At 36.6% G+C, this 26,279-nt stretch overlaps 1 protein-coding gene and 1 pseudogene across 10 annotated transcripts in view; one reads left to right on the plus strand and one right to left on the minus strand.

Annotated features, from left to right (window-relative positions):
* LOC101718101 (cytidine monophosphate-N-acetylneuraminic acid hydroxylase) overlaps positions 1–26,279 on the minus strand; it is a 98,744-nt gene that overhangs the window by 17,915 nt on the left and 54,550 nt on the right. For all 9 annotated transcript variants that reach the window (XM_087181825.1, XM_087181822.1, XM_087181821.1 and 6 more), the window contains 4 exons: positions 21,172–21,319; positions 20,751–20,832; positions 19,856–19,993; positions 17,562–17,697 (listed from right to left, as the gene is read on the minus strand). In XM_087181825.1, coding sequence (XP_087037951.1) covers positions 17,562–17,697; positions 19,856–19,993; positions 20,751–20,832; positions 21,172–21,319 — 504 coding nt within the window. The remainder of the gene's footprint in view (positions 1–17,561; positions 17,698–19,855; positions 19,994–20,750; positions 20,833–21,171; positions 21,320–26,279) is intronic.
* LOC101717753 (mitochondrial import inner membrane translocase subunit Tim21 pseudogene) lies at positions 23,848–24,869 on the plus strand (annotated as a pseudogene). Its single transcript, XR_015439356.1, has one exon. The product of XR_015439356.1 is annotated as a mitochondrial import inner membrane translocase subunit Tim21 pseudogene (transcript).

Genomic DNA, 26,279 nt, shown 5'->3' on the forward strand with positions numbered 1-26,279 from the left:
AAACACTACAGAACATAAAGGGATAGGACCCAATATAACAATATTGAATAATATCAATTACCCACCCTCACCAATAGATAGAATTTCACACACAAAATAACAAGAGACATCAGTGTTAAATTACAATATAGAGCAAATGGACTTAACAGATGTGTATAGAATATTTCATCTAATAGCTAAAGAATAGAGATTCTTTCCATCAACTCACAGAAATTTCTCCAAAATAAATCATAGTTTATGACATAGAGCAAATCTTTTTTTGTTTGTTTGGGTTTTTTTTGGTTGTTTTTTTTTTTGGTACTGGGGATTGAACTCGGGACCTTGTGCTTGCGAGGCAGGCAGCAGAACCACTGAGCTAAATCCCCGGCCCCATAAAGCAAATCTTAATAAATAAAAAAGTGAAATAATTTCACATATATTATCAGATCATAACAGAATAAACTAGAAGCCAACAGAGAAACTTCAGAAAATACACAAATACATGAAGATCGAACAATATACTTTTGAATGAGCAGTGTGGCTTTGAAAATATCAGGGGGAAATTTATAATAGAATCAAGTAAAATGGAAACACAATCTAGCAGAGGTAATGGGACACAGCAAAAGCAGTGATAAGAGGAAAGTTTACAGATATAACTGCCTACATTTGAAAAACAGAGAGCTTTCAAATAACCAAATGATATATCTGCAGGTCCTAAAAACAAGAACAAATCAAAAATCAGTAGAAGAAAGAAATAGTAAAGATCTGAAATGGAGACTAAAAGAACAAAAGACAAATGAAACAAAGAATTTGTTCTTTGAAAAGGTAAACAAGATTACAAATCCTTAGCCAAACTAACTAAGATGGAGAGGAAAGAATGAAGTTAATAAAAGAAAAAGGGATAGTGTAATAGATAGCACTGAAATCCAGATGATCATTAGGGACTATTATGAAAAAAATTATATGCCAATAAATTAGAAAATCTAGAAGAAATGAAGTAATTTCCAGAAACATATGACTACTGAAATGGAACAAAGAGGACATAGAAAACCTAAACATACCAATAATGAGCAATCTACAGAATGGGAGAAAATCTTTGCCAGATACTCTTCTGATAGGGGGTTAACAGCCAGAGGATATATGGAACTTAAAAATTTTGGCACCAAAAGAATAAGTAATTTAGCCAATAAGTGTTCAAATGAACTATGCAAATATCTCTCAAAAAAGCAGAAATGGGAGAGAAGTGGGAGTAAAATGATCAAGATATATACCCAGAAGGAAGCTCCCCCACCACCATCCCATGCTCCTAGGGCAGAGAAGCTGAGTCGGTCCCAGAACCCTGGAAGGAAGCTCCCCTGCCACCATCCCACGTTCCTAGGGCAGAGAAGCTGAGCTGCATGGGTGCCAGAAGCATCCACACACACACCCCGTGGAAATGAGAAGACACATAAACAAGCCTCAAAAACAGACTTCTGGATCACCTACAGCAACCTCAAAGGGAAACGAGGTGGAATAATCTGATACTCAACCACCTGTACTCTCTGAACTGGCAACAAAAGAGGATCTGGGAAAAATGAAATCAGAAATAATTACTCAGATAACAGCAAAGATTGTGCTCATGGTGCAAGACATGATTAATAAATCTAGAGAGGACACAGATTAAAAAAAAGAGAGAAGCTGAGAAACATGATGGAATCTCAACATAGGAAACAAATGGAATCCATAAAACAGATGCAAACAGATTTCCAGGAGATTAAAAACTCCATCAAAAGTCTGCACAGCAGAATGAACCAATGTGAGGATAGAATTTCAGATATGGAAGAAAAGATTGCAATTAGTGACCAGGAAAAGAAAAATTGCTTTAAAATTGTAAAGGAATATGAGAAATCAATCCAGCAGCTGCTAGACAATGCAAAGAAGAATAATATAAGACTGATTGGAGTCAATGAAGAAACAGGAGAGAGTGCAGATGACATAAAAAAACTCTTCACAGAAGTGATAGCAGAAAACTTCCCAAGCAGGGGAAAAGAACTTGACGTACAGATAAGTGAGGCATATAGGACTCCAATAGCCTTGATCAAAAAAAATCTGTACATAGGCATATAATAGCTAGGATTCCAGAAATCCAACAGAAGAACAAACTTCTACAAGCAGTGAGAGAAAAGAAACAAATCACATACAAAGGAAAGCCCATCAGAATCACAGCAGACTTCTCAATGCAAACCCTCAAGGCAAGAAGAGATTGGAGTGATGTATTTCAAGCCCTAAAGGAAAACAGCCTCCAACCCAGATTGATGTACCCTGCAAAACTATCTTTCAAAATTGATGGAGGGCTGGGGATTTAGCTCAGTGGTTTCGCCGCCTGCTGCGCAAGCTCAAGGACCTGAGTTCGATCCCCGGTACCAAAAAAAAAAAAATTGATGGAGAAATAAGATACTTTCATGATAAAAAAACACCTCAGGAACTTCATGAATACCAAACCAGCACTCCAAAAAATTTTAGACAATACCCTAGGAAAAAACAATGAGGATCACAACTCCAGGAAACCCAGCAGAATGAATCCATTGAGTGTGACAAATTAAACGCAAAGAGGGAGAATCCAACAAAAAGAAAAAGTCACAACAAGGCTTTTAAAACTTTTAACTTCATCTCCCTAATAAGTGTATAATTCAATCTTGTTATTGTACTGATTAGTATTTTTCTGATTCTAGAGTTGCACACCTTTCCTTGTGCTATACTGGCTATTTATCGTCTTCTTATGTCTACTTTTTAATTGGGTTGTCTATTAATGAGCTCTAAGAATTCTTTATATATTCTGGTCATAGGTTATATGCATTGTAAATATGGTCTGTTTAAGGACTACTTTTCATTTTAATGATGTCATTTAAAGTTCTAAATTTTGATGGATTCTCATTTATCAATTTTTTTCTTTTATACATCATGTTTTTTGTATCCTAGGTAGTTCTTGCCTACCCTGAATTCATAAACATTTTCCCTTATAATTTCTTCTTAAAGCTTTATCTTTTAGGCTTTCTTATTTAGGTTCATAGACCCCTTCAAGTTATTTTCATGTATGGAAATAAAGGGTTGAGGTTAATTTTTTATATACGGATACCAGGTGTTCTAGTGCCGTTTGCTGAAAACACTGTCTCTTCTTCGGCTCTTGAATTGCGTTTATATTCTATAAAATGCTAATGTTAAATAATCTTCAAAACTCAGTGGACCATATATGTGTGGTTCTATTTCTAGACTCTCTGTTTTATTGCAATGATCTATATGTCTTTCCTTACACCAACACTGCTTTGATTACTGTAGCTTTAGAAGAAGTCTTAAAATTAGGTACTAAATGTCCTCCAACACTGTTTTGATTTTTTTTTTAACTTTTCTAGATTCTTTGTACTCCTACATAACTTTTAAATTTCAATATCCAATTCTTCATTTATAGTAAGTATACACAGAACTGAATTTTTATATATACCTTGTGTTTTCTAATCCTGCTAAATTCAAATACAAGTTCTAGGGGCTCCTAGAGATTTCTTAGTATTTTCTCTGTAGATGATCATTTCATCTACGTATAAAGATTGTGCTTCTTCCTTGCCAATCCTATCCTAATTGTGTCATTTTATTGCCAGACTATTTTAGTGGGGCCTAGGTTTCAAAGTTTAATGGACAGACAAAGAGTAAGCATATCTGCCCTTGTTCCCCACCTTAAGGAGAAAGCATTGTACCTTCTCCATTCATATAAGGCATTCTCACTGGAAGTATGGAGTACATGTCTTTAAAGTGTTGAGAAGGTTCTGTTCTATTTCTAGTCTCCTAATAGCTTTTACCATGAACAGCTGTAGAATTTAGTCCAATCCTTTTTCTCCTAGTGACAGGATCATATGGCTTTTTCCTTTCCTCTGTTCAAATGATGACTTTTGGGGCGGATCTTCCAATGCTGAACCAACACTGCCATCCCTATAACAAAACCATTTTCTACATACTGCCAGATCTGACTTCTAATAGTTTGTTTTGTTAAACAAATTTCTATCTATGTTCATACTTTTTTCTTCTATTATCTTTATCCAATTTTAGGATTAGCACAATGTTGAGTTCCTAAAATGAGGGGAGTAGTGTTCCTTCTTTTTTCTGCTTTGTTTGATATAATTTATCAGCTAAAATGTATATGAGCCTGCTGTTGTCATATAGGTAGGATTTCAAGCTAGGAATATACTTTCTTTAATAGGTGCTATTCAAATTTTATATTTCCTCCAGAGTTAGTTTCATTAATTTGTCTTCCAAGGTACTTCTTAGAAGTTTTAAATTTATTTCAAAAAAGATTTTTGTAATATGCTTTCTATATCCTTTTAAATTCTGTAAAATCTGTGCTAATGTCTCCTAGATCTTGATATTGTAATTTTAAAAATGTATAATTGATATTGTGTAACAGGAAGAAAAGGTCTAAAGGAGCAGGGGAAGCGGGAGGGGTAGGGGAAAGGAAAAAAGGGAAAAGAAAAAATATGAGAAAAGGAAAAAAAATGGAGACAAAGTCTTTGCAAATAGGGAAGGGTGGAGGGGGTGAAGGGAGGGCAAGGGAAGGGGAAAAAATAAGAATCAAGATACTCATGTAATGGTACAAGATCCCAATGATGAAAGTAACTGTATTTTATACCTAAAATGTACCAATAAACTTAATGGACATAAAAAAGCAGAAATGGTCAATAATTATATGAAAAAATCATTCAACATTTTTAGCTATCAGGGCATACAAATGAAAACTACACTGAGATTCCATATCACTCTAGTCAGCATGGCTATCATCAAGAACATAAAAAATAGGCTGGGCACAGTGACGCATACCTGTAATCCCAGCTACACAGTAGGCTGAGATAGGAGGATCCAATTTTGAGACCAGCCTGGGAAACTCAATGAGATGTGGTCTCAAAACAAAATAAAGAAGTAGGGGTATAGCTCAGTGGTAGAATACTTGCCTACATGTTTGAGGGGTGGGCTCAATCTCCAGTACTGCAAAGAGAGTCCACAGAAAACAGAAATAATAAATGCTGGCAAGGGTGTAGGAAGAAAGGAAACTTATACTCTGTTGGTAGGAGTATGAATTAGTACAGTCACTATGGAAATCATTATGGATCTCCCTCAAAAAACTAAGAATAGAACTACTATATGATCCAGCTCATTCCTCAATCTGTACTCAGAACCAAATTCAGCATCCTAGAGAAACCTGAATACCCATGTCTATTTCGTGCATTCACAACAGCCAAGTTATGGAATCAGCCTAGATGCCTGTCAATGGATAAATAGAAAATGGAATTGTGGTATTTATATACAGTGGAATCACTAAAGGGGGCAAGAGAGGGTAAAGGAGGGTTATGGGCATCGAATTATCAAAGTATGTTTTATACATGTATAAAAGTATTGTAATGGAACCATTATTTTGTATAATTAATATGTGCTAACGATCCTATAGCTTCTCCTTTGTGAGAATGTCATAAAAATAGAATCAGAGTATTTAACCATTTGGGGCTGGCTTCTACCACTCAACAGTGCCTTTGAGAGTCATCCACATTATTCTATTTAGCAGCAATCCTTTCTCATTGCTGAGTAATAGTCCATGGTATGAATATAACATACTTTATCCATTAACCTGTTGAAGACCATTTGGTTTGATTTGGTGGGTAATACCAAAGCTGATATTAATTAATATTTGCTCATAAGTTCATGTAAATAAAAGTTTAAATTTCTTTAGGGTAAAGTGCCAGATCATAGGTAAAGTTAGCTTGAAAGAAGCTGCCAAACTGTTTTTGAGAATGGCTGTACCATTTGGTATTCACACAAATACCTTGCTATAACTTGGTATTGCTAATTTTCCAGAATGTTGTTTATTCTAATAGTTTTGCCTTTGTAGTAGTAATTTACATTTCCTCAATGGTTAATGCTATTGAGCATCTTTTCATGTCTTGTCTTCCACCCCTATATCTTCTTTGGCAAAGTGTCTGTTAAAATCCTTTTCCCATTTTTTAATTTTCTTGATTTTTAAGTGATTATTTTTAAATTGCAGTCCCACTGTTGTGTTTCGAGAGCTTATCATATATTCTGAATACTAGTCATTTCTCAGATAGCTTTATAATGTATTCTCAAAATCTGTAGTCTTTCCATTCTCCTAAGAGTTTCCTTTATAAATCAAAATTTTGATAGTTTATCTTTTTTTTTTTTCTTTTTGGATCATGATTTTGATACCATACCTGAGAGGTCTCTGCTCAACTTGTGGGTTTTTTCTTCCTTTTGTGGTACTGGGGATTGAATCCAGGGACTTCATACTGAGCTACACCCCCAGCTCTTTTTTATTTTTTGAGCCAGGGTCATGTTAAGTCACTAAGTTGCCCAGGCTGGTCTGGAAGTTATGATCTCCTGCCTCAACCTCCCAGAGGGCTGGGATTACACATATGTCACCACACCTGGCTAACTCATGGGAATTAAGATTCTGTCCTCTATTTTCTTCTAAAATGTTTACAGTTTTCTGTTTACATAAGAATCTATGATCCGTCTTTACTTTTCTGTCTGGTTTGGAGTTTAGATTGAAGTACGTGTTTTGGATATAGATGCCCAAGTGATCACATTTGTTAAAGACTATCCATTCTCTATTGAATTGCCTTTTCACATTTGAATTTTCCAAAATCACATCTGAGTCAAAAATCAACTGGCCATACTTGGGTGACTCTACTAGATTTTCGGCTCTGTTCCATTGATGCAGGTGTCCCAGCGCCACATAATTATGATTACTATAGCTCCGTAGTTTATTTTAAAACAGAATAGATTGCATCCTCCAATTTTTTTCTTTTATAGAATTGTTTTGACTAGCCTAATTCTTTTGCCTTTTGAAAAATAAATTTTAGGGCCGGTGATTTAGCTCAGTGGTTTTGCTGCCTGCCGCGCAAGCGCAAAGACCCGAGTTCGATCCCCAGTACCAAATAAATAAATAAATAAATAAATTTTAGAGATTATCTATAGCTATAAAACATCCTGCTAGGATTTTGATGGTCTTTGTGCTGAATATGCATATTCATTTGAGGATCACTAAAATCTGACTTATATTGAATCTGAATTCATGAACATGGTACCTTGCTACATTTCTCTAATTAGAAACACTGATTTCCTTCTTCAGCATTTGGTAGTTTTCAGTATGCAGATGTTGCACATATTTTGTTAATATTATAACTACTTAATTTCTTGAAGCTATTATCAATGATGTTTTTAAAACTTCTTGATTTCTTCATACTTACCATTCATATATATATATATATACACACACACACACACACACACACAATTGGTTTATGTTTGCTATGTATCCTGTGACTTTGTTACACTCATTAGTTTTAGAAAAATTTTTATAGGTTATGAGATTTATTTTATGTAAATAATTATGTATTGTATGCTGGGTGTGGTAATCCCAGCACTCGGGAGGCTGAGGCAGGAGGATCGCCACAAGTTCGAGGCCAGCCTGGGCTACATAGTGAGTTCAGGGCCAGCCTGAACTACAAAGCGAGATCCTGTCTCAAAAAAAATTATATATTGTATATGAATAGGAACAGTGTTATTGCTTCCTTTGTATCTGTATCAGTTATTTATCCTCCCTTTTTCCAGGGACTCCGGCTTCCAGGTGGATGCTGACAGGAGGTGGTGCAAGTGGTCATCCTTGCTCATTCCCAGTCTTCCTGGAAAGAACTTTCTCTGGCAAGTAGGGTCTTAGCTGTGGGTTATTAAAGATGCCTTTTAAGAGGTTCAGAATTTTCTCTTTTATTTTTATTTCTCTGTGAGTAGTTTTTGGTGTTAGTTTTATTTAACTGTGAGTGGATGTTAAATCTTAGCAAGTACTTTTTTCTGCACCAATTGATATGATCATGTGATTGTTTTTCCCCTTAGTCTGCTAATATACTTTGGTGGATCACATTTTAAATATTGAAATAGCCTTGATTCTTGCAATAAACCACCCTTGGTTACATTGTATTAGTCCTTTTGTATATTGTTGGATTCCATTTTGCTAATTGGAAAATTTTTCTTCTATGCTCATGATGGATATGGGTCTGTAGTTTCTTATAAGATCTTCATCTCTTTCTAATATCAGGATAATACTGCCTTCATGAAATAAATTAAGAGTGTTTTCTCTCATTATTTTCTAGAAAAGAATATTAAAATTGGTGTTAAAGAGTTAGAATTAGTAAAATAATTTGAGCTTGTAGTTTTCATTTAAACAATTTCTTCTTGGGTAAGATTTGTGGTTTGTGGTTTTTAATGGATTGGCTGGTTTCATCCAAGTCATTATATTTGTGCTCACAGAATGGCTTTATCATTTCTTAGTCTTTTAACACCTGTGGAGTCTAAAGAAATGTCAGTTCTTTCCTGGTATTGGTACTTGTCTCTTCTTATTTTCTTGGGTTGACTCATGAGAGGTTTACCACTTTTATTAATCTTTCCAAAGAGTCAGTTTTTACTGTTAAACAGCTTTTCTGTTTTTCTGTTTTTAATTCCATTGATAGCTTTATCCTTTTTTTCCCCCCTTTAAATTGTTTTTAAGATAGCTTAGATTGTTGACGTGGGACATTTTTTCCATTATATGCATTTAATGGTACAAATTTCTCTGTAAGCACTGTTTTAGCAGTATTTCACCAGCTTTTTTATTTTATTGAAGCAAAGTCTTGCTATGTTGCCCAGGCTGGCCTTAAACGTCTGAGTAACCCTCCTGGCTCAGCCTTCTGAGTTACTGGGACTACAGACACATAGCAGCACATCACTCTCAGGTTCCACAGATTCTGACATCATATTTTCTTTGTTTTCACATCAGAATGTTTTCAAATTTCCCATGAGCCTTCCTCTTTGTCCTGTGGATTAAATATTTTAAAATTTCTAAGTATTTAGTGATTTTTCCAGTTATCTTTTCTTGATTTCTGCTATAATCCATTATGATTAGAGAACATACTTCATGTGGTTTTAACATTGTTAGGGTTTGTTTTGTTTAATGACCCAGGATATGATTTCTCTTGGTGAATGCTTGATGTGTCCATGAAAAGCAAATATGTTCCACTGTTCTAGGGGGAATCTCCATAAATGCTGATCAGAGCCACATGGTGGTACTCAATTTTTCTACGTCTGGGTTGATTTCCTTTGTTCTTGTTCTACCAATTACTAAGCAGAAAATGTTGACATCTTCAAATATAATTGTGGGTTTTCATCTTTTTTTTTTTTTTTTTTGAGACAGGGTCTTGCTTTGTAGTGCAGGCTGGCGAACTGGCAGTGATTCTCCTGCATCAACCTCCCCAGTGCTGGGATCACAGGTGTGCACCACTACCCCCAGCTCCAGCTCCATTTGCTTCCTGTATTCGAAGTTCTATGTGAGGCACATCCACGTTTGTGACTGCTAAGTCTCCTTAGTGAAGCGCCTTTATCATGCCCCTCTTTGTCCCTAGTTCTTTTTCTGCTCTCAAGCCTACACTGCCTTCTACCGGACACTCCAGCTTTCTTTGGATTAGTGTTTGCATGGTGTTACTTCTATCCTTTTACTTCAATCTGCCTAAGTCATTATATTTAAAGTGGATTTTATGTAGATTGGAGAGAGTTGTGTTCTGTTCTTTTATTTATTGTAATATCCGGGTTCTAATTGTGTTTTGACAATTATTTTAAAAGAAATGATCGTTTTATATCTCAAAATTTTGCAAGTAATGAACTCAGATGGCTCTTGATTCACATGCGCTGAGTGAGATATCTTAGTGTTATATAGTTTGCAGCAGGGTTCCTCTGGAGAGTCCCAAAGGGCTTCACTTCCACGTCTGTAAGTCATTTATATTTAATGTAATTATTGATATTTTTGGATTTATGGCTAGCATTTTATTACTTTCTATTTTATGTTTTTTCATTTCTGTGTTCTCCTTTGGCTCCTTTTGGATTATTTACATATTTTCAGTATTCTACTTAGTCTACCTTTACATATTACTATATCTCTTTGTATGAGTTTTGTAGTTCCTTCTCTAGGGACAGTAATATTTTATTGAAAATTTATCAGAGTCTTAGAATCAGTGCTTTGGCATTTTGCATGGAATGCAGAAACATTTTGCATGGAATTTGGGGTCTTTGATTCTGGATACTATAATTACACTGTTGTATATATTACTGTTGTAATTATAAGTACCATATCTACTATATTTGTTTGCTAGAATGCCCTAACAAAGTAGAGCAGATAAAATTTAAAAACAAGAATTTTAATAAATGTATTATTTTACAGTTCTGGAGGCTGGAAGTCTGAAATGGTGCTAGCAAGACTGACATAAGCCTGTGAGGGCTATTCCTTCTGAGGGTTATGCAGGAAGGGCTGCTCCAGACTTGGCTCTATACCCTTCTTTTCCTGATGTTTCTTCACACTATCTACTCTTTATATGTATTTATTTGTCTGATGTTTTCTGTTTTAAGGACACAGGTAATTGAATTCTGGTTCACCCTTATGAGCTCCATTTAACTTGATTACCTCTGAAAAGATCCTATCTTCAAATAAGGTCATATTCTGAGGTCCTGGGGTTAGTACTTCAATGCAAGAATTTTGTGGGAACACAATTCAACCCATGATACCATATACATTGGAAACTTCAGACAGTTGCACTTAATGCTTTCTAATGTTATACATATTTTAAAGATCTTAAAAGAAAAAAATCTGCTATGTATTAAACCCACATATTCACCATTTTTGTTTTTCCTCCTCATTTTTGAAATTCCAAGTTTCCCTCTGGGACCACTTTCCTTTCATCTGAAGAATGGTCTTGAAGATTTCTTTTAAGGCTGGTCTTCTGGTGATGAACCATCAGATTTTCTTTCATCTGAGAATGTCTTTATTTCACTTACATTCGTAAAGGCTATCTTCACAGGGTGTAGAATCATAGTTGACAATTCTTTTTCTATTGTTTTTTTTTTTTTTTGGTACCGGGGATCGAACTCGGGACCTTGTGCTTGTGAGTCAGGAGCAGTGCCACTGAGCTAAATCCCCGGCCCTAACAATTCTTTTTTTATAACATACTTGTAAAAATGTTATTCTACCTTCTGGTCTCTACAGTTTTGGCTAGAAATTCAGTTATTTGAATTTTTTGCTATATGTAATTTATTATTTATCTGGCTGCTTTGAAGGTTTTTTTCCTTTATCTTTAGTTTTCAGCAGTTTTGTTTATGGTGTCTAGGTATCCATTTTCTTGAGTTTATCCTGTTTGGGGTTTGCTTTGCTTCTGGAATCTAAGATTATGTAATTTATCAAATTTGGGGAGATTATTTATCACAATTCTGTTCTTTTTCTGACTCCAGAGATGTGAATATTAGACATTTTTTGGCATTGTCTCACAGGTCTCTGAGGCTCTGTTCTTATTTATTATAACCTTCTTTACCTTTGTTATTAAAAGATTTGATATTTTCTATTAATGTATTTTCAAGTTTATGTACTTCTTTTTATAAATTTTTGTTATGCATTTGAGTCCACCTAGTGAAATTTGTTGTTCCTTGTATATTTTTAGTTCTAAAATTCATATTTGGTACTTCTTTATATCTTCTGTTTCGCTACTGCAGCTTTTTATATTTGCGTTCATTTCAAGAGCCTTTGCCATTACTTATTGGACCATGGTTATAATGGCTTAAGGGTTTTTTTTTCCCTGATAATTCCAACAATTTGTGTCATTTTAGGTTTGACATCTGTTGTCTATTCCCTTATACAATGTTGAAATTTTCTAGATTTTTTTTCAATGTTGAGAAGTTTGGGGTTGTATCCTGGACATATTGCATATTGTGAATCTCTGGGTCTTGTGTATATCCTGTAGAGAAGGTTCAAGTTTTGTTTTAGCAAGCAATCAACCAGGTTAGGTTCATGCCACAAGTATACACTCACCCTCAGTGGGGTTTTGTTATAATGCCAGTTCCATTTTTCAAAGTTTTTGTCATCCTTTCCAGGTCTATTCCACATGTATACCCTCTAGTAACCACTGTGAGACCTGAGCAGTGGTGGACCCTGTACTTCTGCTCTCTTACCCTTTGTTTTCCTATTTAGGGTCATGGCCACACACACAGTGCAGCTCAGGACTAAGCCCCCAAATTTATGGCTCATTTTAAGTGTCTTCCTATCTGCAATTTCTCAAATATCCTCTGCCTCCAGGCATTTCCCTTTCCATCTTTTGCCAAAAATCCAAGTTTTGGTGTCACTGCTCTGATAATCACTTTCTGAAAAGTGAAAAAGCTTCTGGGACCAAGTAGTGAGAGGTTAGAGACAAACAGCAATGAGTCTTATATTTGCACTTTTGGAACAAAAATAACTTTGATTGTAGAGAAGGGCTCCTTTCCCTGAGAATTCTAGGCACCTACACATTCACTACTAGTGTTATAGCCAGTGCTGCTAAAATATTGCTCGGTGCAGGAGCAGGAGAAAATGACAAAAACAAAAGCAAACCTTCCACCCTGACCGAAGTCCAGATTTTCCTACCTTTTCTGATTCATAGTAACACCTTCTCTTTTCAATTTGCATGCAGTCCGTGTTTCCACTAGCCTTTGAGTGTAAGCTGAAGACAATGGATTTTTTAAAAATGTCTCTATCAGAGTTGGTTCAATGGTACTTCAAGTTCTCATTCCCTTCCCCAATCTATCTGTCCACCATTTACTCTTCAAAATCCTGAGATAACTGCTCCTTACATTCTATCCAGTGTTTGTAATTGCCTTCAGTGAAAAGATTAGGTAGGTTGTGCTGTCTGCCTTCATAGGAACTGGAACTTGTATCGCTTCTCAGACTTGGCTAAGATCAAGTGTAGGAACTAGAACTTGTCTTTGCCTTTTATGGTGCATACTAAGACAGATGATTCAGTTTGTCTGTTTTATGCGATCACTATCCCTATACAAAGCTGACATACTCAAATATCACTTCACTGATTTTAGAACTATTTTTCACAAAATCCTTTGTCCTCAACTGTCAAGTAAAGAGTTAAGAGGGGGGAAAGAAGGAAGAAAAGATGGCAGGAGAAGATGAGAATTCCTGAGAGTTTTCATATTCCAGGTATTGTGCAAAGTACTTCATATTTATTGTCTACAATTCTCAAAATAGTACTTCAAAGTCATTTTTATCATACTTGATCAACAGAAGGTTGGAGTTCAGATTGGTATTTGTCCTAGGTCCCATTGTTAGTAAGTTAGAGCACAGATCCAAATGCTAACCAGTCTAAATACAAAATCAGGGCTCTCTAGGCTATGCCACACATCTCCCATCTTTGCAGACTAATGAGCTAGCACTGTACTAAGCACTTTTCTATGTACAGCAAAAGGTGGGGTTGCATGTATTTCTGTTTTCCCACAAATAAAGACTAAAATCCAAATTTACAAATGCTATCTCTCTCCTTCTCAGGTATTTCTATATTTTGTAGTGTGGAAATGTGAAGGTCAGTAGGATCTCCTCTCCACCCCTTTTTCCATTGCCTTAAGGACAAAATTAACATTTAACTGGCAGGTAACCAGCTGTTAAAATATTGAAATCATTCTGTGCCAGTTGATTAAAAGCTTGGGCAAACAGATGCCTCTAGGATCTGATACAACTCTTCTTGGTATCAAATCTGATGGGTACCCATGCCATACTGGTGATTAGCTATGTTGAATCCCACTTCTACTTACGTGAAGCCTTTGTATTATATTTACATTATTTCCTTTGTGGCCACTGAAAAGCTTGTATTTGTTAACTGATTGCCAGTTAGCTCCACATTAAGGTTAAGTATGGGACAAACTTCACTTTTATGCATGTGTGAGGTACTGGAAATGGAATCCAGGGTCTCATTTATGCTAGGCACATGTTGTGTCATTCAGTTACACCTGCAGCGAAGACACACTCAACTACTGATGGCTCCTTGTTTCGTTGGGAAATTAAGAGCCTTAATGTATTTTTCAGGGCCATCAGTTTCTAGCCACCTTGACTTTCAGGTTATTCTCCTCATCCTGTGTAGTCACCCCACAAAGCACCCCCATCTAGTTCCCTATGTCTTTCCTTTGCTGACCATCTTCACAAGTACCATCATTTTTACCCCACCTTCAACACTCAGAGTCACATGTGTATGAATAGGAGCTAAGGGCTGGCATCTCCTTTGTGATCCAAAGATGTTAAATTCCATCCCTTCCTTGTTGCTGTTTCTTGGGGGGATATTGCTTTTCACATGTTTTTAAAGCTGTCCAAGCTTCTACAAAAACACATTCCTTGGATTCATATCTAGGCTTAGCCAGTAACTCCAGAAGATTTTTCTACAGTGCTGTACTTCAAAGTAGGAATTTGCCTAGAAAAAGAGTATACTTGTAAATTTTTAAGTTAAAAAATATGACAACTGATTTAGCTCGTTTGAAGTATAATAGTATTTGAAGGATCTGGAACTTGGTTGTAAAGAATACCATTAAGGTCAACTTAAAAATAAAAAGTCTCTTTATAGTTCCAATGGATAAGAGTCAATAAACTAAGTTCATAATCATGAATTTAATCCATAATCCATGAACTAAGTTTCTAGCAGTCCATCACCAAGAGAGCTGCTTAGGCCTCATTCAGAGCATACAAGAGGTGATCAAAGATTTATGGTGAATATTTAAAATTTTTAAATTCATTAAAGTGAAAGATACATTGCTGTGAATACCTCTCAAATACTCTTATTCCATATTCTTGCCACTCTCTGAAGCAGTTCTGGCAGTCTTCTTTCATAACTGTATTTATGAGGTGTGATCAAAAATATAGTGAAAGCCAGGTATGGTGGTACACACCTGTAATCCCAGCACAGGGGAAGCTGAGGTAGGAGGATCACTGGAAGTTCAAGACCAGCCTGAACCACACAGTGAAACCCTATCTTACAAGAAAAAAAAAAAAAAATATATATATATATATATATATATATATATAGTAAATATTGCTTCTGTGTGGCATCCAAAGAAAAGCAGGCTCATAAAAACATTAGTGTGGCCTCATCCACACTAGATTTGGCACTATGTGACTTCTGGCTCTTCCCCAAAGTCAAAATGATCATGAAAAGTAAAGGGTTTGAATCTATTCAGGACATCAAGGCAGCCACAACAGTGATAGCTAAAGAGGCTCAGGGAAGAGAACTTTCAGAACTGCTCCAGAAAGTGGCAAGAAAGATGGGATAAGTGAGTTCCAAGTGAGGGAAGTCTTTTGCAGTAGATTAATGGCAATGTATTTTTTACTGTAACATATTTTTAAAAATTTAAACATTGACCATATTTGTCGATCATATGTCTTATGTACTGCTGCTTAATCCAAGAAGTTGACGCTAAGTCATTGTTTGGCTTTGCTACTTAGGTGATTAGGAGATTAGAGGCAACAAACCAAAGAGAAGGGCGGAGGCTGATTGTAAAGATCTGTTACAGCAGGGAAGAGTGATCCCTGAGAGCCCCTTAGCAAAGTGATAACAAGCAGACATGGCATGTTACTGGCTTGACCACGAAGTGCTGGGCAGAGAGCCTGACGGATGGACTGCGCTGCGCATTGTTGTAACATCCTTCCATGGGCCACGGGGCTTACATCAGATTCTTAAACTCTAAAATGCTGACACCACGGTGCCAAGAACAGATAAATTGTATTCTAATACTCTTTGAGAATACAATTCTACCAAAATCTAAAACATTTCAAGTCCAGAGAAAGAAATTATAGCTATCCAGAAAAGATTGCTGCCTAGCATGGTGTTATAATCTGGATTGACCAAGTTTCAGCAAGAACATACAGTTTAGACTTTACATAAAGCTTTCTGAAGCTAAGAAAGTGAATATAAAGTGTTCTCATCATGAAAATAATAACAATGGGAGGTGTTGCATGTGTCAATTAGCTAGATGTAGTCGTTCCATAATGTATATAAGGATCTCAAAACATCATTATATAATAAATGCATTTAATTTTATCTATCATTTTTAATCTAAAATTTATTAATAAGTTATTCTGTATTCTTGTTTCTATCACCTTTGGAATCTCAGTCCAGATACAAAATTTTTAACAGAAATATTTGATCTCTATTTAGAGTTCATAAAATGTATAATTCAAAAAGTGGATTTACATGCTCACATTGTCCTAAACATACTCAAAAGTTTTTCAGTAACATAATCAAGAACCAAAAATACATCTTCATGCAATATTCAAATCTACATTCACAAAACTGGTTCATTTCTTTAGAAGAATTGATTTGATCTTGAAGCAAAGTATCGCAGTTTCAAAGCTCTGTCTATCCAAGTTTAGTAAGTTCCCTAACTCTGTCAACTCATTAATATTAACACTGATTTCAAAAGACTATTACATAAATCAATAACACTAACAGAACATTTCTCAAATTTTACTTGCAATTTTGTAGTGAACTGTAGCCCTATCAATTTAAAATAAAATCTTTGGCATATTATTTTAGAAAATATACAAATTCAAAATTAATGGTTTCTGTTATGAAAAGTTTCCATTTGAACACGAATATTTGTTATGTTCTATATTGTGTTCCTTGAGACACATTGGGATCTTAATCTCCAGTATCTCAGAATGTGACGTTTACCTGGCAATAAAATCTTTACAGAGATAATCAAGTAAACAGGTCCTGATGGGACTGGTGTCATCATAAGAGTTTGCACACAGAGATAGACACATGGGGACAAGACACATAGGGTGAAGGTTATTATGTACAAGGCCATGGGTGTGTAAAGGAGCTGGAAGCTATAAGGCTAGGACAGATCCTTCCCTGGAAACATTAGAGGGTCTGTAGCCCTGTATACACCTTGATTTCAGATTTTTGGCCTCTAGATCTATGGATAACAATACTAGGAAATTAATATAATACTTCTACAAAGAAGTCACAAATAAATTTTTCCTTTTATTGAAGCCTGAAATTAAGCTTTTCCATATGCACTGTGAACACTGATGAGAAAATGGAAACCATGCTGCCAAACTTTTGTCTTTGATTACTCAATATTTGGCAAATATTTTTTTCGTTTCAAGAAGAGTTTGAATTAGAGACTCCATGACTTAACCAAGGAGTACTGGCACAGAGCTCAAGATCATTTCTTTCTTTCAATAGTTCCATAAATTGGTGATGATTTATAGCATTTGCAGAATTTATATTGCTTTGAGAGAAAGCCTATTACATACCGAAAATGTAAGAAAATAACTCCATGACAGCATTCTGTTCCGGGCTGCTGTGTGATCTAGATAAAGCTTTTGAGTTAGGCCTGCCTGGGGATTATTCTCAAATCCAGACTTCCTCTAGATTCCTTTCTGCAGGAAACATGGAATATTGTTTTCCTCACAGCTTCACTCGGGGATTATTTTAGAACATTTAGAAACTCCAGACCAGTTCCTGGCACACACTTAGTAAGTGTTAGTTGGCTTCCTCTTTCCTGAGGGACTTTTCAGACACTATCTATTCAAATGAACTCTGGTGGCTTTTAGTCACACTCTCTGGCTACATTCCTACTTTCTCATTTCACACTGTGTTCACAGCAAACTCACTCATTCTGGCATACATTAACTTGTGTGTAAAAATACTGTACAAAACGGTTAGCCATACTTGTCTGATGGGTGGGACTCCACAAAATACCCAGCAAAGGGACAATAAATTCGGGGTTGCAGGTCCTTCACCAGCTGAGCCTTATAATTCAGGAGCTTCTTCCTTTCTGTTTTAATGAACTGAGCTTTCCATTCCTCTGAAACGACAGGATTTGGGTTAGAGACTCCTGTATTCAGAAATCACAGAAAAGCAAATGCTTTAGTAGACTGGAATTTGTTCAGGAGATCAAATTAAGACAAAGAAGGCAGAAATAGAGTAAAGCTTTGTGTCGTTAGTAGAGGACATCTGCCTAGCTTTATTCTGCAGCTTTTAGGTGGTTACTAAGAAAATGTTAGCAAATCAGCCCAAAGTACTGAGCTCTCTCCTTGTTTATGATAATTTGTTTTGGACCCTAGCTGAATACACAAGCTATGCATGGCTGTATCCCATGTGCAAGTATATCTTAAAGGCATTGTAATTCTTATAATTACCTTTTATTAATACATTAATACATTATTAATACATTAATAATGACTAAAATCTTAGTGTAGTATAGAGTAAAAATTATTCCTCAGCACCTGACAGTGGAAGGTATTGAGGAGCATAGACTTGTAGGTTAGACACACTTAGAATCAGAGTCCTGCCCCACCATTACTGGCTGTGCTGTACTGGGAAAACTACCAAAGTTCTCTTCATCTGCTTTCTCTTCTACAATATGATGCCTACCACCCAAGGTGGTCATTCACCTGTTTATTCTATCAACCGATATTTATCGTAGGTCTCCTATGTGCCAACCACGGTTGGTTGTAGGCACTAAGAATACAGTCATGAACAGGACAAAGCAGGTCTCCGCTCTCATGAAGCATACGCTGTAGCAAGAGAGGCAAAGAATGGATATGGAGATGAAGTCATTGCAAAGAGTGATGTGCTATGAAGAACACAAAAAAGGGCAAAGGGCAGAGAGTGTCTGGGGTGAGGTGGACTAAGATAGAGGAGTATCCCTAGACAGGGTGGTCAGGGAGCACAGGGCAGTGGAGTAGAGACACAGTTGAAAAGTTGCCAGCTCTTTGGAGTTTAGGGCAAGAGGAGTCTAGGAAGAGGAGCAGTGGGTGCAAAGGCCTGGAACAAAAGCTCAAGGCACAGTGAGTCTGAGGAAGAAAGAACAGCCAGTGTAGGTGGGGAGAGCACATCGTGGAAGTCAGGCAGGAAAGGAAGTCAGGGAATGAGGCCAGACCAGAGTGGACAGAGCACAGAGCCAGGGAGCTGCTAGGTATTATGATTATTCCTGTGAAAATTTGATAAACACAGATAAGGACAGAAAAATAAATGTTACTCATAACCAAAACACAATTACTGTTAACACTTTAAAACATTCCAGAGCTTTCTTTTAACACACACACACACACACACACACACACACACACATACTGGAATTCTGCTAGTTAACCTTGAATAAATAAATTAAATATATATATATTTTCTTTTTTTTGGTACTGGGGATTGAACTCGGGTCCTTGCACTTGCACAGCAGGCAGTGAAACCACTGAGCTAAATCCCCAGTCCAGTATACTTTGCCTATCCACTCACACAGTTAACTTCTTAAGGACAGAATTATTCCTCTATCTGGAAAGTTACGTATTCTGGAAGGCAATGAATGTATAGTTAGAGAAGAAAGCAAGGGACCAGACAGAGGTGACTTCACCCTGCAAGGAGGGGATTTCTGCCACACTTCAGACACGGATCACTTATGAACACTGTGATTTATTCGTTGGAAATAGCGAGCACTTACCATGCTCAGGTAGGGATACCAAATGAATGAAAAGCACCACTTACACATTTTCCTCACGACAGTCACAGCACCATGTTCAGGTCCAAAGTGGAAGGGCTCTTGCCTGGGGCCCACCTTTTAGGGTGTGCCGCTCCCTTGCTAAGCATCGTGCAGGACCGACCGGCTGTACCCTTGTTGAGTTGCACACACCTCATGCTGGACCACATTCAAAGCAAATTTGCATCTGGATCACCATGACCCCCTTTCTTGATCTGCCTTAGGGTTCACACCACGAACTCATATGATCCTTTTCCCTGGGCTCCACCAGAGGCTCTCCCTGATCTCAGTGCTTTTTTCTGTTCCACCATCACATTTTGAGCTGGAAACTTTAGTTTACAAAAATTGTGGTTTAAAAGTCTGGTTTCCCCATAAGCTTGTAAGTTTCTTATGGGGATGAACCATGTGTAAATTATATTTGTATTTATTTTCACATGGTTGAACAAACCGCCAAGACTGGTTTTGGCATCACTTCAATATAAAATATTACCAGTGAATTTTCCACCGCTGAAAGTCATTGGAAAGCCGGATGCTCCCCCAGCAAAATCACTCATCATAAGAGCAACCTTTGCAGGCAGCCTGCCCCCATTGGGCCTGGTGCAGTCCACTGTATTGAGTATTTTGTGACCTGTGGAGTAAAAAAGCAGTATAGATATTCAAGGTAAAATCTCAACCACCATAGTTTGAATTCCCAAGCCAACAAAGACTTCTATGTATAGTCTCTATAATCTGACTTGTTTGATATAGAAGAATTGGTTATATCCAAGTAAAAACAAAAAGTAAGACTTCAAAATTTAAAGTCTTAAATAGCACATTCTCAGTTTTCAAGTGAACAAATTCATCCCACTTGACTGGTAGATTATGGGAGTCTCATGAAGATAACTAGCTTGACTGCGTTTGAGATCATAGATAGACCATGTTCTTTGTCCAGCTATTTCTAGATGTTGAGCCTAAAGGACCTAAGGAAGAGTGACTAGATGAACAGGAATCCCTCTATCTTCTGCAAGTTCTGTGCAAAGTTCATATTCGAATGATTAGTAGAGTTGTAAATCCATGTTCTCATATGAAAGGCAGAAGTGTTCAATTAGATTACCTGATGATTTTCAATACAAAAATAACTAAAGACATTTATTCAATAAATGTGGTTTTGAAGAATTTACTGTAAGAAATAGAAAATAACTATTGCCTGATGAACAAAAAAGCTTCACATTTGTCATTACATACATGACATAATTGGTAATATATTGTCTAGAAAGATTACCTGAGTGATTGTTTTTTAAAGACAAGGATATAATATTCTATATTATCAAATTTCAGAGCACTATTACTGGCTTTCCTACTCAGAGTATTTTCACATCTCCTTACTGAGGAGGATAAGAAAGTACCTTTGTACTCCACAATAATGCATGTGTCCATCTCGGGATGAACACCATCCATCAAGATCATGAATCGAAGATTTTTGTCTACCTGGAATTCAACAAGGAAAGCAACAACTGTGTATGTCATTTTGGTTCAATATTAAGAAGGTTGTCACTTCTGCAAAGACCTCAGATTTGAAAAATAAATCTCCTTTTTTAACTGTCTTAGAGGGTTATACTACTGGACAATGGAAAGAAACCCATGTTTTAACAAGGACATTTATGTCCAATATTTGAAGCTTAAATAAATATTTAATATTTAAATATTTACTCAGTATATGTACAGACATCAGCCACTTTCCCTCCTTAATTGTAAGGGGATTATCCCACCTAAAATTCACTTCAGAAAATATAACTGGAAAGTGTGGAAAGGAAACAGATTTCTGACCTGCTGCCATATTCCAAATGGAACTACATTTATATTAGTTAACTGGACACCACTCTGATTCAGATTCCAAAACACAGGTCTTTCTGTGTCCCCAACATAAACTGGAATATCTTGTCTTCTCTCTGAAAGCTTCTTTAGTGTTGGGTAACTAGGATTAGAATAGAAAATTTGAAAGATGAAAATCTAGTATTCTCTAGAACAGTTTGACTGAAAAGCAAGGAATTTTAGAAAATGGGACTCTCACCAGAGTTCTGACAAGAGTTTCTGCTCAAGGTTGAGTACAATGTTGAATGGTACTTCCTAGGAGATTCCTCTTTATTTTCTCTTTTTTAAAAAATGAATTTTATTGGTACATTTTAGACATACAATATAATGACATTCATCATTGGAAATTTGCACCTTTACATAATATATCTTGGTTCTTATTTGTTTCCCATTCCCCTGCCCTCCCTCCAACCCCTCCATGCCTCCCTATTTACAAAGACTTTGTTTCCATTTTTTCATTTTCTCATATTAATTCCATTCCCTTCTTTCCTTTCCCCTACCCTTCCCACTTCCCCTTCCCCTTTGCCACTTTTCCTATTTCACATTATTTATTATACCTTTTTGTCCTTGTTTACACTTCAGTTTCTCACACTAGAGAAACTTTGGTATTTACACATGTGTGTGTATTTATTTCACTTAAGAGTATCATCTCAATGTGCATCCATTTACAATAAATGTCTCTAATTTCTCGTTTTTTATGGCTGAGTAGTACTCCATTTTATTTTTTTTAAAAACCCCACATTTTCTTTATCCAGTCTCCAGTTGACGGGCATTTGGACTGTTTCCAAGTTTTAGCTATTACAAACTGTGCTGCTATGAACATGGGTGCACATATATCACTGTGGTGTGATTCTTTTAATTCTTTGGGGAAGTTACCCAGCAGGAGAATAGCTGGGTCAAATGGGACTTCCAGTCCTAGCTCTTTGAGGTATCTCCATACTGATTTCCACAGTGCTTGCACCAGTCTACACTCCCACCAGCAGTGGAGCAGGGTTCCTCTTTCCCCACAGCCCAGCCAGCATTTGTTATTGGTTGATTTCATGACAGCAGCCATTCTTTCTGGAGTGAGGTGAAATCTCAGCATTGTTTTCATTTGCATCTCTTGAATAACCAGTGACGTTGAACATTTTTTCATATGTTTATTTGCTATTTCTACTTCTTTGTGTGAGAAATGTCTGTTCATTTCAGATGCCCACTTTTGGATTGGGTCTTTAAATTTGGGAGGTCTGATTTTTAAAAATTCTTTATACATTCAAAATAGTAGACCTTTGTCTGAGGAACATCAGGTGAAAATTTTTTCCCACATTGTGGGTTGTCTCTGCACACTGTTGGTGGTTTCTCTTGCTGTGCAGAAGCTTTTTAATATGAAGAGATCCCACTTATTTATTGTTTGTGCTAGTTTATGGGCAACTAAGGTTTTGTTCATAAAATCTTTTCCTACAACAGTGTCTTCAAGAGTTCTACCTAATCTCTGTTCCAACTGGTTCAGTGTTTCTGTTTTAATAATTTAGATCTTTAATCCATTTCGATTTGAGTTTAGTGCATGGTGAGAGATATAGGTCTAGTTTTAATCTTTGGCAAGTTGAAGCCGAATTTTTCCAGCACCATTTATTAAAGAGGCTATCTTTCCTCCAGTGAGGGTATTTGACTCCTTTGTCGAAGATGAGGTGGCTGAGTGTGTCTGGAGTTGTTTCTGTATCTTCTAATCTGTTCCACTGGTCCTCAGGTTTGTTTCTTGCCAGTACCATGCTGTTTTTATCACAGTAGCTTTGTAGTGTAATTTCAAGTTGGCAGTTGTGATAGCCCCTGCCATTTCTCTGTTGCCTAGAATTGCTTTTGCTATTCTAGGTCTCTTCTTGTTCCAAATGAATTTTTGGATTGTTTTCTTAAGGTTCATGAAGTATGCTGCTGGGATTTCAATTGGGATTGCATCGAATCTATATCGCAGCTTTGGAAGTAAGGCCATTTTCACTATGTTGATTCTTCCTACCCAGGAGTAAGGGATGTCTTTCCATTTTTGGATATCATCTCCAATCTCTTTTCAGAGTGCTATTGTTTTCAGAGAAGAGGTCTTTGATTTCTTTTGTTAGGTTGATTCCTAGGTATTTTAGTTTTTGGATGCTATTGTGAAAGGAATTGATTGCCCTATTTCTCTCTCAGTGAGTCTGTTGTTCATGGAGAGGAAAGCTATTGATTTTTGGGTGTTGACCTTGTATCCAGATACTTGACTGAATTTGGTCATTAAGTCTAGAAGACTTTTGGTGGAGTTCTTGGGGTCTTCTATACAGAGTATCATGTCATCTGCAAAGAATGACAACTTGACTTCTTCATTTCCTATCTTGATTCCTTTTATTTCTTTCTCTTGCCTAATTGCTGTGGCTAATGTTTCCAAAAATATATTGAACAGGAGTGGTGATCGTGGACATCCTTGTCTTGTTCGTGATTTTAGTGTGAAGGATTTCAGTTTTTGACCATTTAGTATGATATTGACTGTCAGATTTTCATAGATGGCTTTTATCAGATTGAGGTAGAGACTGTCTATTCCAATTTTTTGTAGGGTTTTTATCATAAATGCATGTTGGGAGGCTGCTTTGTGAAGATATGGCGGGAAGGTGCAAATGTCAGCATGGGAGGTAATTCGGACATTTTAATTCATATAACAAGAGGACAAAAGGAAGATGAACATTCTCTCAGGAGACTTTTTGTCAATATAAACTTAAAGCTCCTGTAATACAAATGTGTGAATTTCAGTACGTATCTGGCTGGGTGGTAAATCTTTGCTGACTCTAGTCACTACGCGGAAGTTTTCTTTGAACATGATCTGTACCTTTTTACGAGCTATACAGTACGCAGAAAAGCTGCACGGATCCTCTGGGAGACGATTGCTGTTGGCGCACTTTGCGCTTAACAAAGCTTGCTTTACGACTGAGCCCATTTTGAGATGGGGGCTTGGAGAGCAGAAGAAAATGGTGCGACCTGGATCTATTTTTGAAGTGCCCCAGAAAACTATCTGGATGCAGGGACCGCGACCCCAGAAAGCAGAAAGTGGCAAACAAGTATCTGTGCCCAGAGGTCAGAGAGGGGAAACCGCTATCCCAGTGACTCAGAAAGTGAAAGAAGCTGGAAAAGATTTCACCTACTTAATAGTGCTACTCATTGGAATCGGCATCACAGGTGGCTTGTTTTACGTGATTTTCAAAGAACTTTTTTCTTCATCCAGTCCTAGTAGGATACATGGGAAAGCCTTAGAAAAATGCAGAACACATTCCGAGGTGATCAGTTTCTTTGGTGAGCCTGTTAAAGGCTACGGGGAGATGACGAGACGTGGTCGAAGGCATCATGGCAGTTTTATCGAATATATAAAAGATAGGCTGAAACACACACGTGTGAAATTCTACATTGAAGGGTCCGAGCCAGGGAAGCAAGGAACAGTGTATGTGGAAGTGAAAGAGAATCCAAAGAATGGTGAATATGAATTTCGGTACATATTTGTGGAACTGGAATCCTATCCTAGAAGAACCATTATCATTGAAGATAATTGATTCCAAGATAATTAAAAGAATCAAGCAAGCATACTGTTCCCTGGTGGGTGTGAAATGATGCCGATTCATTATGATCGTCACAACTCTCTTCCAGAATCTGTTCAGAAGAGTAAGACAGTATAGCGCTCATAAAGGTGAATGTAATAGGATATTTGATACATTTAGACAAGCCTTGTGAAAAATCATGAAACAGATCATAAAGCATATTTTATTAGTGAATTTTCAATTATGGCAGTATTTTTGCTCTAATATCATTCATGATGACAATTTTTTGTTACTGAATGTTTTACAACATGTAAATAAACAAATTTCAATTAAAAAAATAAAATAAATGCATGTTGGACTTTGTCAAATGCTTTTTCTACATCTATTTAGATGATCATATGGTTTTTGTCCTTGGCTCTATTGATAAAGTGTATTACATTGATTGATTTGCATATGTTGAACCAAACCTGAATCCCTGTGATGAATCCCACTTGTTCAGAGGGTATGATCTTCTTGATGATCTTCTGAATTCTATTTGCCAGGATCTTATTAAGGATTTTTGCATCTATGTTCAATAGTGAGGTTGGCCTATAGTTCTCTTTTTTGGTTGGATCTTTCTCTGCTTTGGGGATCAAAGTGATGCTTGCTTCCAGGAATGAATTCAGGAGTATTGATTCCCTTTTAATTTCATTGAAGAATTTAAACAGTAGTGGCAGTAGTTCCTCTCTAAATGTCTTGTAGAATTCAGCAGTGAAGCCATCAGGACCCAGGCTTTTCTTAGTTGATAAGTTTCTAACTACATTTTCAAGTTCATTGATTGATATTGGGTTGTTTAGAATTTTTAGGTCTTCTTCATTCAACTTTGGTAATTCATATGTATCTAGGAATCTGTTCATTTCTTCTGTGTTTTCCATCTTATTGGCGTATAGGTTCTCAAAGTAGGTATTGGTGATCCTCTGGATTTCTGCTGGGTCTGTTGTAATTTCACCTTTTTCTTTCCTCATTGCATGGATTTGGGCCTTTTCTTTCCTTTTTCTGATAAGGTTGGCTAAGGGCTTGTCAATTTTGTTTATTCTTTCGAGAACCAATTCTTTGCTTCATTGATTTTTTTGTGTCATTCTCTTAGACTCCATTGCATTGATTTCTGCTCTGATCTTTATAATTTCCTCCCTTGTATGAGCTTTGGGTTTGTCCTGCTCGCTATCTAGAAGCTTGAGGTTCAGCATCAGGTTGTTTAATTGGGCTCTCTCTGTTTTCCTAATACGAGTATTCACTGCTATGAATTTCCCTCATAAGACTGCTTTCATTGTGTCCCACAGATTCTGATATGTTGTATTGTCACTGCCATTTAATTGAAGGAAGTGTCTGATTTCTTCTTTAATTTCATCTATGACCCACTGGTTATTCAGAAGTGTGTTGTTCAATTTCTATGTGTTTATGAAATTCTTGCAGTTTCTTTTGCTATGGATCTCCAATTTCATCACACTATGATCTTATAATATATAGGGGATAACTTCAATTTCTTTGCACTTACTT

The sequence above is a fragment of the Heterocephalus glaber genome, unplaced genomic scaffold, assembly GCF_053883595.1.
Source record: "Heterocephalus glaber isolate CG9 unplaced genomic scaffold, H.glaber_assembly_v1.0 deba00001472, whole genome shotgun sequence".
Lineage (NCBI taxonomy): Eukaryota > Metazoa > Chordata > Mammalia > Rodentia > Bathyergidae > Heterocephalus > Heterocephalus glaber.